The sequence below is a fragment of the Electrophorus electricus genome, chromosome 21 (genome assembly GCF_013358815.1).
Source record: "Electrophorus electricus isolate fEleEle1 chromosome 21, fEleEle1.pri, whole genome shotgun sequence".
Lineage (NCBI taxonomy): Eukaryota > Metazoa > Chordata > Actinopteri > Gymnotiformes > Gymnotidae > Electrophorus > Electrophorus electricus.
In genome coordinates this window covers 5253836-5271893 of record NC_049555.1, presented here as the reverse complement: position 1 = coordinate 5271893, position 18058 = coordinate 5253836, and the positions used below count along the sequence as shown (strand labels likewise).

The 18058-nt window shown below is 43.5% G+C and overlaps 2 protein-coding genes across 4 annotated transcripts; one reads left to right on the top strand and one right to left on the bottom strand.

Moving 5' to 3' along the window:
* Window positions 1-306: 306 nt before the first annotated feature.
* Window positions 307-10465, top strand: aars2 (alanyl-tRNA synthetase 2, mitochondrial (putative)). Of its 3 annotated transcripts, none has more exons than XM_035520852.1 (22): window positions 307-557; window positions 639-827; window positions 959-1104; window positions 1430-1621; window positions 1912-2056; window positions 2228-2373; window positions 2533-2641; window positions 4553-4591; window positions 4786-4897; window positions 5201-5328; window positions 5732-5876; window positions 6320-6489; window positions 6717-6830; window positions 7168-7308; window positions 7572-7709; window positions 7791-7894; window positions 8193-8301; window positions 8866-8973; window positions 9198-9308; window positions 9417-9500; window positions 9653-9766; window positions 9898-10465. In XM_035520852.1, the coding sequence occupies exons 1-22, from the start codon at window positions 312-314 to the stop codon at window positions 10087-10089; spliced, it is 2982 nt and encodes a 993-aa protein (XP_035376745.1). In that variant the 5' UTR covers window positions 307-311; the 3' UTR covers window positions 10090-10465. The 3 variants fall into 3 exon arrangements, with proteins under 3 accessions (XP_035376745.1, XP_035376746.1, XP_035376744.1); XM_035520853.1 differs by having other exon boundaries at window positions 8866-8991; window positions 9225-9308; XM_035520851.1 differs by having other exon boundaries at window positions 8866-8991.
* Window positions 10466-10551: 86 nt separating this feature from the next.
* Window positions 10552-16978, bottom strand: LOC118240438 (calpain-2 catalytic subunit-like). The gene is made up of 3 exons (XM_035520854.1): window positions 16578-16978; window positions 16173-16184; window positions 10552-15960 (listed from the first exon to the last, which is right to left on the bottom strand). The coding sequence occupies exons 1-3, from the start codon at window positions 16726-16728 to the stop codon at window positions 15728-15730; spliced, it is 396 nt and encodes a 131-aa protein (XP_035376747.1). The 5' UTR covers window positions 16729-16978; the 3' UTR covers window positions 10552-15727.
* Between the last annotated feature and the right edge of the window lie 1080 nt (window positions 16979-18058).

The window sequence follows — 18058 nt, the reverse complement described above, 5'->3', positions numbered from 1 at the left end:
ATATATATATATATATATATATATATATATATATATATATATATATATATATCGCATCTTTTATCACACTTCCAATATTACGGAAACCAGGAATAAAGCGATGATCAGGGGCTGTTTTATTTTGCTAATTAAAAGTCTCAATAAAACGGTCTAAAAATGTATTGAAAATGTATTGCAGACAAACGTTTGTTTTTTCCTTCAATCTGTTTGTTTTTTCCTTTAATCGTGTTTTATAAACCGTGTCTGGTTTCACCGTCCTCAACACTCAGCGGTCGCTCCTAATCGACGTCACAGCTAAGCCTAGCGGCAGCATGGCTGCCCACATTCGTGCTCTGAGCCTGTGGCGCCGCGTCACTTTCACAAAGTTATCAGGGGGCGTGAGGAGCTGTTCGACACCGTCAGGCACTCAGGTCCACGAACACTTTACATCCAAAACGGTACGACGGATGTTTATCGATTTTTTCAAGGAGAAGCACCAGCACCGGGCTGTGCCATCCTCACCTGTGCGCCCGAGGGGCGACCCAAGTCTTCTGTTTGTAAACGCGGGAATGAATCAGGTAGGAACGAGTCGCTGTGTTGGACACCATTGTTTCTGGCATGTTAGTGGATATATAATATTTGTTTAACTTTCCACGCAGTTTAAGCCAATCTTACTGGGTTGTGCGGATCCGCGTAGCGAAATGGCTTCTTACCGGCGCGCGGTGAACAGTCAGAAGTGCGTGCGCGCCGGAGGTAAACACAACGACCTCGAGGACGTCGGCAGGGACGTGTACCATCACACCTTCTTCGAGATGCTGGGAAACTGGTCGTTTGGCGACTACTTCAAGGTTCGTCCCCCTGCCTTTGTTAATGCCCTGTTGTGTCGTTGTCTCCTGTATATGAGTTGTGTGCTTTAACCGTTGCTCTGGTTTGCAGTCGTGTGCGAGTTGCGTGTCGTAACCATAGTTATTGTTTTTAGGTGGAAGCTTGTGCGATGGCCTGGCATTTATTAACGGAGGTGTACAGAATTCCTGCCGAGCGCCTGTACGTCTCGTACTTCTCGGGCGACGCAGCGAATGGCCTGCCTGCCGATGAGGAGACGCGACAGATCTGGCTCAGCCTGGGGTAGTTTTACTAAGCATACTGGACAAATGTTTACTCAAGTTTTCCCTGGGCTTATCAAGTTGTTCTTTGATAATTGGAACCTTTGAAAACTTCATGTCTTTTAAAGTCTTTTGGTTATTCCATAAGAATCACAAACGTGTTATTGGCCAGGTATAGTTATTTATTTGAGAAATTAGTCTTGGTGAAATTCCATGTAGGGTTCACATCTTTCACATACAAGGCACAACACATCAGTAACTCAGAAATTGATTAGCAGTTGAACATTTGTTTAGATAAAATTGTATGACTAAGCTTTACATCTCCCCCCCCTCGAACCCACCTCCAGAGTCAGTCCGGATCATGTGCTCCCTTTTGGAATGATGGATAACTTCTGGGAGATGGGTGAGACGGGACCGTGTGGCCCCTGCACTGAAATCCACTACGACCACGTGGGCAGCCGTCACGCAGGGGCGCTCATCAACACTGGCAGTCCAGCCGTGGTGGAGATCTGGAATTTGGTGTTTATGCAGTACAGCAGGCAAATACAACTGCGTCTGTCACATCTGTAACATCTATGTGAAGTAGGATCTGGGATCAGACTCTCAGTATAGAGGCTGAATGTGTGTCAACTGAGGAGGATATTCCATGTGGAAGCAAATGTAAAAGTTCACTGATTATGGATGTGGGCTGGTTGATGATTGGGACTTGTGTGTTTTGGGGTTGATGTCAGCTAAGGTGATAGAGGGTTGAAACTGCCCGAGCAATATTGTAATTGCATGTGGATGGCACTGAAGGGGTGTGTGTGTGTGTGTGTGTGTGTGTGTCTAGGGAGGCTGACGGAGGCCTGCGTCCTCTGCCCATGTGTAGTGTGGACACAGGAATGGGTCTAGAGAGGCTGGTCACGGTGCTGCAGGGGAAACGCTCCAACTATGATACGGACCTGTTCACACCACTGTTGTCTGCCATCCACCAGGTCTCTTGCTCTCTCTTGCTCGCTGCCCCTTTCACACACTTGTACCTCTCACTCCTCTTGTTTTCATTTTAATCAACCTGCAGTATTTTAAAATATGGTAATGAATAGTGTGTGTGTGTGTGTGTGTGTGTGTGTGTGTGTGTGTGTGTGTGTGTGTGTGTGTGTGTGTAGTGCAGTAAAGCCCCTACATACAGAGGCAGGACGGGGGAGGAGGATGATGGTAGAGTGGACATGGGGTACCGCGTGGTGGCTGACCACATTCGCACTCTGTGTGTGTGCATCGCGGACGGAGTGCATCCTGGCATGACCGGAGCAGAGTGAGTCTCCTAGAACCGACCAGTCCTCCATGCACAGCATGCACAATAGTGTAATATGTTGTGTATAATTAATTGCTCCCATAGAGTTTCATGCTTGTTGCAGCTCAAAAAAGGTTTGTGTCTCTCTGTCTGTGTGTAACTGCGCGCGTGTGTGTTTAGGCTGGTTTTGAGGCGTATTCTTCGTCGAGCTGTGCGCTTCTCTACAGAGGTGCTGCAGGCTCCTGAGGGAGCACTGGCAAGCCTGGTGCCCACTGTGGCTCACATACTGGTGAGAGGACTCGCATCTGATTACTGATTTCTGTAACATTACAGTAAATACACTGCCTGGCCAAAAAAAAAAAAAGGTCACCACCTGGATTTAGCTAAGCAAATAGGTAAGCGCCTCCCATTGGACAATTACTGCATGGGTGATTGTTTCAGCTGGCAACAAGTTATTTAACCCCAATTAATGCAGTGAGTCGCTTCTCATTTGTTAAAGAACCGTGTCGAAAGACGCATCCTGTGGTTGTGGAAAAGATGTTAATCTGTTTCAGGGTCAGATTATTGGCATGCATCAAGCAGAGAAAACATCTAAGGAGATTGCTGAAACTACTAAAATTGGGTTAAGAACTGTCCAATGCATTATTAAAAAGTGGAAGGACAGTGGGGAAACATCATCTTCAAGGAAGGAATGTGGTCAGAAAAATCTTGAATGATTGTGATCGGCGATCACTTAAATGTGTGGCGAAATGAAATCGTAGAAAAACAACAGTAGAACTTAGGGATATGTTTAATACTGAAAGCAAGAGCATTTCCGTACACACAATGCGAAGGGAACTCAAGGGATTGGGACTAAACAGCTGCATAGCCTTAAGAAAAACACTTGTCAGTGAGGCTAACTGGCAAAAATGGCTTCAATTTGCTACGGAGCATAAAGATTGGACTCTGGAGCAATGAAAGAAGGTCATGTGGTCTGAGTCCAGATTTACCCTGTTTGAGTGATGGGCACATAAGGGTAAGAAGAGAGGAGGCTGAAATGATGCCCCCATCGTGCCTAGTGCCTACCGTACAAGCCTGTGGGGGCAGTGCTATGATCTGGGGTTGCTGCAGTTGGTGAGGTCTAGGTTCAGCAACGTTATGTGCCCAAAGAATGAGGTCCGCTGACTACCTGAATATACTGAACAACCAGATTATTCCATCAATGGATTTTTTTCTTCCCTGATGGCACGGGTATATTCCAAGATGACAATGCCAGGATTCATCAGGCTCAAATTGTGAAAGAGTGGTTCAGGGAGCATGAGACATCATTTTCACACATGGATTGGCCACCACAGAGTCCAGACCTGAACCCCATTGAGAATCTTTGGGCTGTGCTGGAGAAGACTGTGCAGTGGTCCAAATCTTGCATTATCAATACAAGATCTTGGGGGGTGGTGAAATTAATGCAACTCTGGACAGAAATAAATGTTGACATTGCAGAAGCTTGTGGAAACGTTGCATTGTGTGCAACGTAACCAAAGCTAAAGGCGGTCCAACGAAATATTAGTGTGACCTTTTTTCTTTGGTCAGGCAGTGTATTTCTGTAATATTTATGTGTAAAATGTAATGGAAATGGTAGGTCACTTAATCTAACCGATAGTCTGACAACCATGAGGACTGGATGTCTTACAACACACAAGTTAAATGAAGGGAATTCTGTGTTGGTCCTTGAATCTTTTTAAAAAAAAGAAATGTAGGTGTCATTTGATCCTGTTTGAATAGGGACAGTTACTTGTCCCTTGAACAAGCTAAAAAAAAGGGCTTTTGTGCACCTACACTTGCCATGATCCACCCATGGCTAGAAAGCTTTCTGACTCTATGCATATTTAAGAATAATCCTGACACCTAAATTGAATCTCCTTGTAGTGATTCTTGAATGTTGTTGATTTGTGAATGTGGTGAATTTGAGGACAGGATGGGAATAGTCTCCGTTGCTCAGTACACAAAGGCATGAAATGATTACTGGGTTTTTAGGGCTGTTCATGAGGTCTATAGGAACCAAAACGCAACGTCACTCGGCACTTCCTGCTGACGCCAGGGCCACCATGCTGTCTTTTCATTGACTGGTCAAAACTCCACGTTACCATAATCTGTTGGGTGTGAAAGGTGGCATAAGGAGAATCATTGTTGTTTTTATTTCTGTCTTTCCTTCCTCATGCAGGGTGACGCCTATCCTGAGCTGCACACTGAGATGGACAGGGTGAGTGTGTGCAGTGTTGCATTACACAGAGTAACACAGTGTATCTTTCTAAACAAATTTTCATTTTAATATTTTAAATTATAGATTGCTGTGTTTTTGAGTAGAGAGCAGGCTATAGGCTCTCATAAGTCACTGAAAGAATCTGAAGAACATGTTCATTCCTGTTGTTGTTGTTTTTTTCTCTCTCTCTCCAGATCGTGGAGATTATTAATATAAATGAGACTCAGTTCCTTGCCTCTCTGAGGCAGGGTAGAAGAGTGATCGACAGGACGCTCAGTAAAATGGACAGAGATGATGAGTTCCCAGGTTAAAAAACTAAAACGCCGACATGTTATTTTTTTTAAATGGCTTGTGTGAAATAGCCCCTGTTGAGCTTTTAGAAGCATTTAGAGACTAGGGTCTCCAAACACAGATTAAACTTCGGAATTGCTGCTCTGCTAATGCTGATGTTCTAATAAACCTCCTGTATAGACTAGGACTAAATGAGACCCTTAAAAGGATTTAGGTGCCTTAGTCTAGGTCCTAAAAACTGGCCCCTGTTTAGCCTTGTTCTTATAAAGATCTTCAGTGGATAGTCCCATTCAATCCCCCACCCCTGTTGTTCTGCAGCCCCTGTGGCCTGGGCTCTGCACCATAACCTAGGCTTCCCACTGGACCTGATCTACCTGATGCTGGAGGAGCGCAGCGCAACGCTGGACCGGCTCGGCCTGGAGCGGCTCGCAGCTCGGCAAGAGAAGGTTCAGCTGGACAAGCATGGTCCTCCTTGACCTCGGGGGTGGTCAAGGGATTTTTCAGGGCTGCATAAGTGGATCAGGAAATATTACCCTAAACAGTGGCTGTGGTGATGTCTGCACAATGTATTCCAGTTCATATGGCTAAATATTTGCATGTTTAGGTTGGCATGTGTTCACAAAGTGGATTGTTTGAGTGTGTGTGTTTTTTATATTTATATAAAAACACACTGAATTTAAACTGGAATTCATAGTTATTTCCATGCTGCTCCTAAGGCTTCAAGGATGAGATCAGAGTTTGATTAGATAATGCAGGACAAAGTGTCATTCTCTGTGTAAATGTAGCTTTATTGCTGACTGAAGGTGTTGTGGTCAGGCGTGCAGGCTCTGAAGCCTTGCTCTGCTGTAGTTGCAGGGCCAGTCTGAAGGGGGCGCTGGTGAGAGAGGGCTCCACCTGGATCTGCAGTGTTTGGCGGAGCTTCAGAGCAGAGGAGTCCCTCACACAGACGACTCATTTAAATACAGCTACAGTCTGCAGCAGGACGGCACCTACAGTACTAGGATTAGAATTTCTAACATTGCTTCTGCCAGGAGATAAAAAAATTCTAGTACATGGACTCTCAAGAAATTAATACATAGATTCTGTTACAGACTCTGTTGAAAACTATCAAGAAATTAAAATTTCTAGTACATGGATTCAGTGAGGAGAGTTGTAGTACAAAGTTTCTACGTTTAGAGCATTTGGCAGACGCTCTTATTCAGTGCAATATACATATTTATCTTTGACAGCCTGTGTGCTTACTCTAACAGGTAATCCACAGGAGCACTAGTTTCTGCCTGGAGATTAGATGTTCTAATATGTTGTTTCTGCCAGATTTGAATTTCTAAGAGGGGGACAAGTTTTAAAAGATGTCTTTAATTTTTGAACGAACCATTATAACATTTTCTCTCTCTCTCATTCTATCTCTCCCTCCCTCCTGCTTTCTCTTTGTCTCAGTGTTTCCTGGCTGCAGTGCCACTGTGATGGCGCTGTACTGTAACCAGTCTCTGCTGTCTGAGGTGGGGAGAGGCCAGCGCTGTGGGATGGTGCTGGACCGAACCTGCTTCTACGCGGAGCAGGGCGGCCAGACGCACGACCAGGGCTACTTCACCAAGGACGGACTGCAGGTTGGAGAAAAGCACTGAGCTTCCGCCCCATTCGGGGGTGGAGCAGCGCGTGCATGCGTGTGTGTTCAACGTTTCTTTGCTTCTTGCTTGAGGAGGCCACCGCACAGATGTTTTACTTCATTTCACACATTGATTAGCCAATTCAGAAATGCATTGCGTCAAGGTTAAACATGAAACTTTCCAAGAGGAGATTAGAGTTCCTAACACACAGCATATGTGTTTTCCAGGATGTGCTGTTCCCTGTGGAGTGTGCGCGCTTGGCTGGTGGTTATGTGGTGCATGAGCTCACTGCAACAGAGACTTTGCGAACTGGAGACCAAATACAGCTTCATGTGGATGAGGTACTTTCTCATGCACGCATTCTCTCTCTCTCACACACACACACACACACACACACACACACATGTGCCTGCTGTCTAGATTTTCATTGTGATCTAAAAATCTAAAATGTGAATATATTTCTATTTACACTTCTACTATATAGCAGTAACTAATTGGTGCCTGTTAACAGGCAGTCTCAAAACCTTTAAACAGTCTCAATAATGCATAAAAGCATAATTACTGTAGGGGGGGAAGCTAAAGGTTTGCCCCTGTGAAGGCACGAACAGTGTGCTGATTGCTGTTTTCTAGAGCTGGAGGGTGTGTTGAGTAATACATGAACGCATGCGTGTGCTGTAGACTCGGCGTGTGGCCTGCATGGAGAAGCACACTGCCGCACACATGCTGAACTTTGCCCTGCGGGAGCTGCTAGGGTCAGGGGTTGCCCAGAGAGGGTCCCATGTTACAGCGGACCGGCTCCGCTTCGACTTCAGCTCCAAGGTAAAATCACGCATGCTTGGAGCAGAGCCACAAACGCACACCTGGACCAACCCATGAGCGATAAAGCCACTTCATAACCATTTCCTAGCGTCCTGTACAAAAGGTAAAAATGTGTGTGTGTGTGTGTGTGTGTGTGTGTGTGTGTGTGTGTGTGTGTGTGTGTGTGTGTGTGTGTGTGTGTGTGTGTGTGTGTGTGTGTGTGTGTGTGTGTGTGTGTGCGCGCGTGCGCACGCACATATGTGCGTATGCATGTGTGTGTGCAGTCTTCTCTGAGTGTATCCCAGCTTCAGGAAGTGGAGAGGCTGATCCAAAGAATTATTAAAGAAAACCACGTGGTACACACGCAGGAAGTCCCTCTAGCCCGAGCAAATGAGATTGCAGGACTGAGGACTGTGGATGAGGTAACATCTGACATCAACATGTCTTAGCTTGTGTGTGAGAGGTATGAGGGAGATGTGGAAGTATTGCTGTGTGTTCTTTAGGTGTATCCAGACCCGGTGCGAGTCGTGTCCGTGGGCCTGCCGGTTTCAGAACTGCTCCATGATCACACACCCAGACGAGTTTCTGTGGAGCTCTGCTGTGGCACGTAAGCCTCCTTTCCAAACGCAAGTCAACCAATGGCCAACGATCACTTGGTGTATGTCCACCTACATTCCAGTGGGCAAGGTGCTGCCCACAGTAACACAAGGCCCTGCTGTTGATGAGTGGCCACATCTGAGAGATTGCCTTCAGCATGTCAGGTTCAACAAGCAGAAAATTTCCTAAGTCACTCCAGAGTAAAATACAGTGGGTCAGAGGAGGGAATGCAGTTTTGCATTTGATAACTTCAGTTTGTTGTTTAGCACTGGCCTAAGCAGAAATGAATGTATTTATTTTGTGAACAGGCACTTGCTACGGACAGGAGGTATCCGGCACCTCGTTATCACTTCTGAGCGGCAGATGGTCAAGGGCATCAGTCGCATCGTTGCAGTTACTGGCGATGACGCCAAACAGGTGGGGTAAAATGGTTGCCATTTAGCACTGCTCCTAAAGAGTTCAGGAAGGTTTTATTGCCTGTAGGGCACTCTGTTTCCTGAGGGGTTTATCTAATCTCTGAGGGACAGCCTGTGATGTTTGGATTTTGCCACAAGGTCTATAGTAGAGCTTCATTGTGTGCTGTGGGCAGACTGTGCACACAAGCCTCCAGAGAGCAGAAATTTATAAAACTGTAACACAATTTTATCTTCAATAAACGTTGTACACAATTTCTAGTAGTTTTTCATTTCTATTTTTGCTCATTTAAAAGTAGACAGCTGCTAATGTTACTTTCAAAAGAAACAGGTGAGTTAAACACAATAACACACACTCTCATTGTTGCATCTTACAAAGTAGTCCCATGTTTTACTGCATAACTGCCCAGATGTTTACTGTCGTTTGTGTAGGGGTTACTTTTAACAGTTTAGTTGGTGTAGGCTGAGTTTTCGTAGCCTGTAGTCTCGCTTGTGCCCATGTACTGAAAAGACAAGCGCCGCCCACTAATGCATTACGAGCAAATGTATTTACTTTCCTGTTGCATAGGCACGGGAGGCGGGGCAAGCTCTCCTGGAGGAGGTGGAGTCTCTGACTGCGCGCATTGCAGCTGACCGCGCCCCTTCATTACAGCGTGCTCAGAGGCTCTCTAAAGAGGTCGGCCTGCTTACGGACGTATGTATCTTCGTGCTCCACTTTCCCTCTAGATCTCTACCTCACTTCCAATTCCTTCGACTCCCTCTAGTGTGTGTGTGTGTGTGTGTGTGTGTGTGTGTGTGTGTGTGTGTGTGTGTGTGTGTGTGTGTGTGTGTGTGTGTGTGTGTGTGTGTGTGTGTGTGTGTGTGTGTGTGTGTGTGTGTGTGTGTGTGTGTGTGTGTCAGGCTGTTGAGGGTACTCCTATTCCACAGTGGCAGAGGAGAGAGCTGCAGACAGGACTGAAAGCTTTACAGAGGAGGACCAACACTACCATCAGAAAACTAGAAATCAGAGAGGTACACACACATACATTTTCGAGTTCAATGAAAACCGTTTTTCACTTTGCTCTCCTGATGTGCTTATCCTGTGATGATGGGATGGCTGTGTGTGTTTTTGCCCTGTAGGCTGCAGCCAAAGCTCATGAGTTGTTGAAGAGACACTTGAATAAAACAGTGCTGGTGGACACACTGGAGACTGACTCCAAATCAGTAACTCTCTTTTTTTTCTCTCCCCTTTCCTCCGAAGAGCCAGAAAGGAAACTGTCTGTTTCCCGTCTGCCTTTTCTCTCGTACGTTTCTCTTCACATGTGCTCCCACAGCTGCCTCCTTCAAGTAACGATGTGGTGGTGCTGATTGTGCAGGTAGTGATGAAGACGGTGAACCAGCTCGGTGAACAAGCGCCACACGCTCTCATCATGCTCCTCTCTCACCTACAGCCGTCAGGAAGAGTGCTGTGTGCCTGCCAGGTGCCCAAGGTAACACACACGCACACAAAGACCAACAAACTTGTATGCATAAATTCCTTCACGAATGCAAGTACAGTTCATTGGGGTGCCAAGATGAAACGTTTACAATCGCCCCTCTCTCTCTCTCTCCGTCCGTACAGGGTCAGACGGCTGTGTCTGCGAGTGAGTGGGCCCTGGCTGTCTGTGGCCGTCTGCGGGGGAGTGCGGGGGGCTCAGCCACCGTGGCTAAAGGGGTCGGCACGGCGACAGACGTCGCCCACCTGCAGGAGACCCTGCGCTGGGCTGAGGAGTTTGCCCACAGCAAACGGCAACACGCACTTCACACTCAGTGAGGCTCTGTTTGCACACGGACAGAGCTCAACGTGAGTCTGACCCTCACAACAAGTTCACACACTCACACCCACAGAACTGAAAGCCCTGAACAGATCTTGAAACCCTGAACTTGGAAGACCCCACACAATAAATCTTACCACCCTGAATTGCTTGTGGACGAATGTGGCTCATGGACTGCAATAGCTTTTAACAGCTTCAGTTGTTAACGTGACTATGTAAACAAAATTGACTATAATGTAAATTATTTAAATTCTGTGTTGAAATTCGATTTATGTTGACGTCTGACATGGAAACCCTCATCTTTCATCTTATTCCTTTGTTTTAAAAGGAGTCTTGCACTGTAGTATATATCCAATTAAACTATTTTCTTATGTTCTTCATTAGCATTCTTTCCCAGATGAAAACTGAAGATGATTTTATAAAAAGATTACTTATGAGGACAGAGCTATAACATGCACTGGAATGGCAGATATTTTTGGTGGCATTGATAACACTGCACTGATATCTCTTATGGTGTACTCATAGTCTACTTTTAAACTAGTCCAACTGGGAGGAAAGGTTCTGGATCCGCTTGTTTTGTGTTCCTTTTTAACTGTGTACTATGGGCATCCTAAAAGCTGGGCAAAGTAGTGCAAGGCCTGCAGTTCTCCTCAACCACTAGAGGGAGGTGGTACACTTAGGAGCTGTTTTGGCAGTTTGGACGACTGTGGATATGACTAAATTCCCATAATTTTGAACTCAATCTAATTTGATTTATTCTTGTCCAATGTCTTAAATATTTTGCGTACAGTAATGTAACAAACTATACTAAATATTAAGTATGGTTTATTAAGGTCTTGTGCTAAACATGTTTTCCATATGCACATGCACAGACGCACCTGCTCAGCCTGCCCTTTGTCTTAGCAGACTCGCCTTATACCGGGGGGAAGGGGTTTTGCTCAGTTCGTCAGTGTCTGTTGGCCTAAGACATGGGAGTTGACTTCTCCAGTCTTTGGAGTGTCCTTCAGCTCACCCTATATGCTATTGAGAGCAGAAGGCCTTTGTTGGCATGCTTTGTCTAATTTGTTTTTCCTGAACTTCATTGGCTCTCCACTTCCTCCACATGATTTGGAATACTGTGGCCAGTGAAAGTTTGACAATCCCAGGTTAGTTTGCAACTTAAAGCCTGTGTGGTAAAATGTGCTCTCTGATCTATCTGGAGATCCGTTCGGAGAGAGCCCCACTGTGGGGTGGAACATCCGACAGCTACTTTTTCTGTCTTCCCTCAAGCAAGATATCTTCTACCCCTTGTTTGGTTTGGATGTTTGACCTCCACCTGTTTTGTTTTGATTTGGATGTATGCAAAGGACCCCAGTGATGGTACACCAGGGGCAGCCAACAGGGATTGCATATCAGGGCTGTTAAGAAGCACATATGATGGTCAAGACAAGTTTATTTATATAGCACTTTTCATACTTGACAGCAATTCAAAGTGCTTTAATTCAAAGAGTTGTTATAGATAAATCAATTTTATTTGAAACAGAAAAAACGTCCAATAGAGGGAGCCATGCAGTCTTTCCAAACATTTGTGAAAGAATGGGTCCTAAAGAGCTCACTGAATTCAAGTGTGATACTGTAATAGGATGCAACCGTTGTACTAAGTCAGTTCATGACATCCGTCTCTCTTCTGCCTGGGTTTCTATGGCAGAACCAAGTGTTGGATGGAGTGGTGGAAAGCAGGCAGCCACTGGACTCTCAAGCAGAGTCGGGGGGTGTGTGAAACCATTTCAAAATTTCAAAGCAATACCACTGTATTGCATCAGTGTAGGCAAGAGAGTTGCCATTCAACAGATCCTATGAGGACATCTAACACTGGTTTGACTAAGCACATGGGAAAAATGGGCATTTGGTGGTCAAATATTTATTGTGGAATAACTGGTGCAAGTTCCTTGGAAGTTACAGTTCTGCCAGAAGCAGGGAATTCCAAAGAACATTTGATAGGACAGCACAAACATATACAAGGTGGTATTTTCTCAGAGACACCATTCCACAGAAAGCATTAAGACAGCCTTATTGTGAAAAGTTACAGGCAGGTCTGGGCAGGGGAGAACAGAGCATGTGTGGCAATCAAGCAATCTTAGATGAGCTCACCTCGGGCAGGTCTATTTTGACTAGTATTAAATTGTAGTATTTCCAGGGAATATAAATGCAAACTCCTAATGAGTTCATCAAGTTGCCATGCCTGCTGCGAATTTAACCTGGAAAAAAAGGTTAACCTCAGTCTGGAGAAGTGGTTAGTCACACTTTGCTACCCGGATCTTTTATACATTTGGACTGAACTTGAGTACCACTCCTGTCTGACCTCATGACCTCACTAACTCTCCTTTGGCTGAATTTAATCAAATCCCTGCAGGAACATTTTAATATCTAGTGAAAGTGTCTAGATGGTAATAGATTTGACATGTTCCACAAAGTTTAAGTGGTCATCCAATGACACAGAAGAACTTGAGTTCTTGAGGTATAGCACAGATGAGTGCTTATGAGAAGGCAGATCAAAACTTAGCTTCAGGTGAGTTAGGTTAGATGTAGTCTGTGAGATTAAAGGGGGAAAGGGTATACAGTACAGAAAAAGCAATAGCTTTGAAAGCCATTAACATCAAACATCTGGACCAGGCATATGTGGAACATGCACATATATTGGTGAAGTCTTTATCCTAGAATGACTAGTCCAACTTCCACAGAAGTTAAAACTCTTGCAGAAAACATGGATTTCCAAAGAACCTGCATGGAGTAACTATTGGTTTAAATGAAAATGGAAACTTATCTTTGAGAACAATGAAGCCTCCCACTATACAAACTGTTGAATGGCTAGCCCGAAAACACGTCAACGATTGAATTGATCAGTATTTACCACATTGCTTTGAATCCAGCTGGTGAGCGGTAGGTGTTAAATTATAACTCAGCAGCAAGTAACACATGTCACTAATCATCATGGGGCCTCTCAGTAATAGAGCTATTGCTACTTATTTAGATAAGTGTGTTTTTATTTAAAAAGAGATTGCACGCATTTGTTCCTAGCAAGAACACGCATGGAAATAACTTATCACACACATTGAAGAGGGCTGCACTGAGTTTGAATATGATATTAAAACAACTACATGTCAAACAGGTCAGTAACAGAGCAGAAGTCTACATAAATTTGGAAAAATAATCTTCATTTATAAACATTAATATTCAAATTGAGAATTCTAAGTTTACCTGATGAAGGACATTATATAATCTCTGCAAATCAGGAAATATAAAATATAATAAACCTAAAATATTCTCTGGGACACACACACACGCAAAGAAAAAGATGTGGATGAAGACTAGTGTTTTTAATTAGCAGTTTAATATCCACCAGTTTGAATGATTTGGGAACAGAACCCAGGCCAAGAGAACAGTTCATTATAGTAAGCATGTTCTATACTAATAGGCACTAGTTCTTTGAGTAAATGAGTAGGGACTGGATCAAGCATACATGAAGGTTTAGAAGAATTTATCAAAGAAATTAGTGCCTCAAATATACTGGGGAAAAGGATTCTAATTGTTTATCTGAGCTAGCTAAAAAAAAAGACGCTCCTTACTCGCACTCGCGTCTTTTCGGCCTTGACCTTTGTTTGCAAAATGCGCTAGCACTTCTGTTTTTGTTTTTTGTCTTTTTATTTTAATAAAATATCTATTTAATTTTATGTTCTTGATTAGTTTTTTTTTCTTTGCAGATGAAACTTTGAATATATATTAAACCAAAGCACAGTAAGATAATACAGAAGAAAATATTGTTCCATTGATGATAATGAAAGATATTGCAACAATAACATGATTAAAAATAATCTCTAATTAGACATTGCCATGTTGACTGTGTTTCATCAGTAGTAGTATTCACTGTAGCAAACACTGAACAGAAAATCTTTTCTTATACTGTTCAAAACTGGAGTGTTCTCCTGGTTATAGTGAATTCTACACATGTCATATTAGGATGATCCCGAGTTAGTTTGCTGTGTTTTACATCTTTTTCGCTGCATTTTGTGAATGTCCTTAAGGTTGTGCTGGTTCTTGTTAGATAGCACTGCTTAGCTGGCTTGGACCTGTAATGGGCCTCTTTCAGAACAAAGTCACACTCAACCACTAGATGGAGACAGAACAGTTAAGCAATGTTATGCTCCTCTGGAAGCCTGGACGGACGGACACTCTCACTCACTCACTCTCTCCAGTGTACTGTAATTAAACCTGTACAGATAGTAAACATTTCACTGTAGTACCTAGGGTTTCTGAATTAGTAGGAGGAGCCAGTTTGTGTGTGTAAAATTATAAAGAACTGACTACAAACCTCCACCACGTTGAACTGTACCTCGCCTAATCCATTCTTGTCCAATATCTTAAATATTTTTGCATCCAAGAATAAACAGATCAATTTTCACAAAACAATATACAATATATTACAATGGCCAATAAACCAGCATAATTCAGCAGTTTATATCAGGCACTTAATAAACATGCTCTATGAAGTAGGCAGCACACAAAGCTATCAAAGTCGATGATGAGTTCAGGTTTACTGTAGTAAGCCACCAGGATTTGGTGTAGTGTGTTATTCGGAGAGAATCCTGCAGTATACACACCCACATTTAAACTCTGCCACCTGTTTAAACTTCCAGTACTGAGGTCAGAGGTTAAATCCTTTTCTGAGCGTGAAAAGTGGCATTTTACCACCCTTGAATACCTGGTTCAGGTGTGCTGGGAGCTGTTATACAATACAACACAGACTGGATAGGATCCCAAGAGTTCTTGTTGAGAAACTATGCTATTATTGAGCAGGTATGGAAAAGTGGGGAATTTAAAAGCACTTATTCTAGACCAGGAATACTATGCAATGTAGAAAATGGTAAGGAAAAATTATAAGCCGAAGTTAATGAATTAATGAATTTAATCCTTAATGAATTATGTTACATTACATGTTACGTTTCATGTTTTTCAATCTGGAAAAGTTTTTAACATTACAGGAATTACTGGAGATGGTATGTCAGACCAGATGTTAAATATATTATTACTATTAGTAGTTGTATAGTAATGGTATTGTTAATGTCTTGGTAGAATTAATGGTAGTATCTTGAACCTATTTGGTGTCTGGTAATGGCGTTAGTGGTAATGGTCTCTTTGTGGTATTAGTGGTATTATTAGTCCTGGTTCTATTTGGTGTCCATTTATCAGGATACATCCAGCAGGTTAACCATATAGCAGCAATCTCCAGGCTAAACCCTTCAGTATGTATTTCTGTACCTATAAAATATGAACACCACAGTCGAGCGCTCTGGTAAGTCAGTCTGGCTAAGATCGCCTGCTAAATGCCATAACTGTAAATGCTAAGAGAAGGGAAAAGGTCAAATATGGGTGCAACGAGAACTTGCACTTCATGATCTCCCTGTTCAGGATGTTCATTGGCCTTAAAGAGATTGATGGACAAAGTAAGCACCTCAATGTGATGTAATTCCAAAATTTGAGGGCTTTTTGTAATGCTGGACTACTGACTTCAGCTGCGTACTGGCCAATGGGGTTTCTGAGCATCCGGGTTTACTGATTCTGGAACAGCTTCCTTGTTCCAAGTTGTCCATGACCTGGCACTCACCTTAAGTCGTCCTGCGTCTTGAAGACACAGAGGCAGAAGTCTCTGTTCTGGTCTGGTCTGAAGGGAGGGGGAGGGGGACGGACGATGACATACTTGCCAGGGGGCAGGTGAAAGTAGCTGCACAGCTCGCGCCTGTTGGTGGTCTTCGAGCGGGCCGTCGAGGTGTTGCGCTGGAAGAATTTCTGCCCTAGGTAAGCACTCTTCTGCCCTGAGTACTGAGGTAAGTGATCTGACAGTCATCCAACCAGAAAGAAAATGAGCAAACTGGCCAGGAAGTCTTACTACAGTCATTCCTGATCCCATCCTTGAGACTCTCAGTCAATCCCCATATTTTATTCCCCAACAAAGCTGATCTGTGTTTACATGAGCTATGGAATCAAAGTGGGTGCTTATCTGAATGAGCAGATACGTGGATGGTTATCTGTTGTTTTGTGGACGTACCTCTGCAGGAAGCTGCGGGAAGCAAACAGGAAGAAATTAAGGGAACGTTTGGTGAGATCAGGGCCTATAAGTGTCTTTGTCATGAACAAAGAGATCTTATTCAGAACTAATGCATGTTCATCTATATTTGTTCATTACGGTTACACATGAGCAATTTTGTGTCTACTGAAGTACTCAGGGTTCTGAAACACCTACTGGCTCCACTGCACCATTTAAATGTTCATCTGCTCCAATAAATGTTATTAAATTAATAAAGGACTAGACAGTAAGTTGACTGTTTCCAACAGACAGTTTTATACCATGACTGGAGTTTTGGAAGCCTGCTTATCTGGGTCTCATTACAAGTGTCAGTTTGGGGGAAAATTCTTTAAGAAAAAAAAAAATCCTTTGCACGCTCATGCTCACTTGTAATGGATGTTACTTTATAGATGGTGACCCCAATGAAGAACAGGGCCTTTTCAAGATTCATCATCTGACGCCGATTCTTCTGGATCAGGTCCACCATGAAGCTGCAGCCTGTCTGACCATCCAGGGCGATGTCGTCCTCCTCATTCATCTTAATCACAAACTGCGGGTTAATCCAGAAAGCATTTGGAAAAGATCTCAAGTGATATCAGAAATGTAAGTCAGATCTGTGTCAAGCCTTTAAGTCTGCATATGCATAATGATCTACTCAGAGTAAGAAGGTCTTGGATCTAAGGTGACCTTGCAGTTTTTACCTACTAATAAAACAATTATGTGAGAATGGGAGTTTAGTGAACTTAGTGTCCTACAGCTGGGGGTGGGGGTCAATGCTTAGGTAGCTAGTGTCCTACAGCTGGGGGTGGGGGTAAATGCTGAGTTAGCTAGTGTAATACAGCTGGGGGTGGGGGTAAATGATGTGGTAGTTAGTGTAATGCAGTTGGGGTGGGGGTAAATGTTGGGGTATTTTTGTCTTTCTGTTGTTGTCCAAGCAGCCTCCTGCTATGGATCCTTTGCTCCAGCTGCCTTCAAACATGGATAGAGCCAACTTCTTAACTCCAGCGTTGGCCAGCACATCTGGACACAGGTTACAGATCTTCAGACACGTGTAATGTCCCAGAAAATCCGAGCATGACATCCTGGATCACACATATTTCACATATTGAAATGTATCTGAGTTAGTGAAGATATGAAATTTTGTGAAGTCTGTCTATAGTGTGGTAGAGTCCAAGAATTTTCATTGAAATAAACCATGCAAAAAGAAGATATACTGCATAATAACTTAAAGCACAAAGGTGTGAATGAGCAGAACTTTCCATCTTCTGCTTTGTGACTTGGTTTTACTCTCTTTCCAGAAGATCTCATTCCATTCTGTTAGCCTGCTAGCCAATTGCATCACTTCTGTTAATAAATCAATATTGCCATTTTATACTAATCCACCTCACAATGTTGCTGTACAAAAACAATCAATTGCATGAATTTAGCAATGAAACAGCTCTTAACAGCAATTAAACTTTTACCCACTGAAACAGGTGAAATCATACAACAGTATCAGTACACAGGTTATTTCTGAACATAAGAAGATGTCAAAACAAGTGAGTGAGGCTACAAGAGATTACAGAAAACATTCCCATGACAAAACAAGAAAGCCCCATGATTACAGGTTGGTTCAAGAACACTACTGGACTGGCTGATCACTGACAGGCTTTGTTCGTGTGTGTGTCCGCATTTTCATAACGAGTTCTTGGAACTGAGTGCGTTTTGTTTACATGGGTGTTTTGTGCATTGCATAAAGTGCTACAGGGTAACACACCCATCACTCCAGGGGCCTTTCCACTCTACCTTCCCCCACAGATTCCTGATTCGTATCAGTTGAATCAGCTCCTGTCTGGACTGCTGCTGGACAGATAAACACATTCAGACAC

Excerpts from the sequence above, each read along its gene's own strand:
- LOC118240438 (XM_035520854.1), bottom strand. The coding sequence starts at position 16,728 with ATGAATGAGGAGGACGACATCGCCCTGGATGGTCAGACAGGCTGCAGC.
- aars2 (XM_035520851.1), top strand. The coding sequence starts at position 312 with ATGGCTGCCCACATTCGTGCTCTGAGCCTGTGGCGCCGCGTCACTTTC. Across the intron at positions 4,592-4,785 it reads TGCACACTGAGATGGACAGG|ATCGTGGAGATTATTAATAT; the intron begins GTGAGTGTGTGC and ends CTCTCTCTCCAG. Across the intron at positions 5,329-5,731 it reads TCGCAGCTCGGCAAGAGAAG|TTGCAGGGCCAGTCTGAAGG; the intron begins GTTCAGCTGGAC and ends GCTCTGCTGTAG.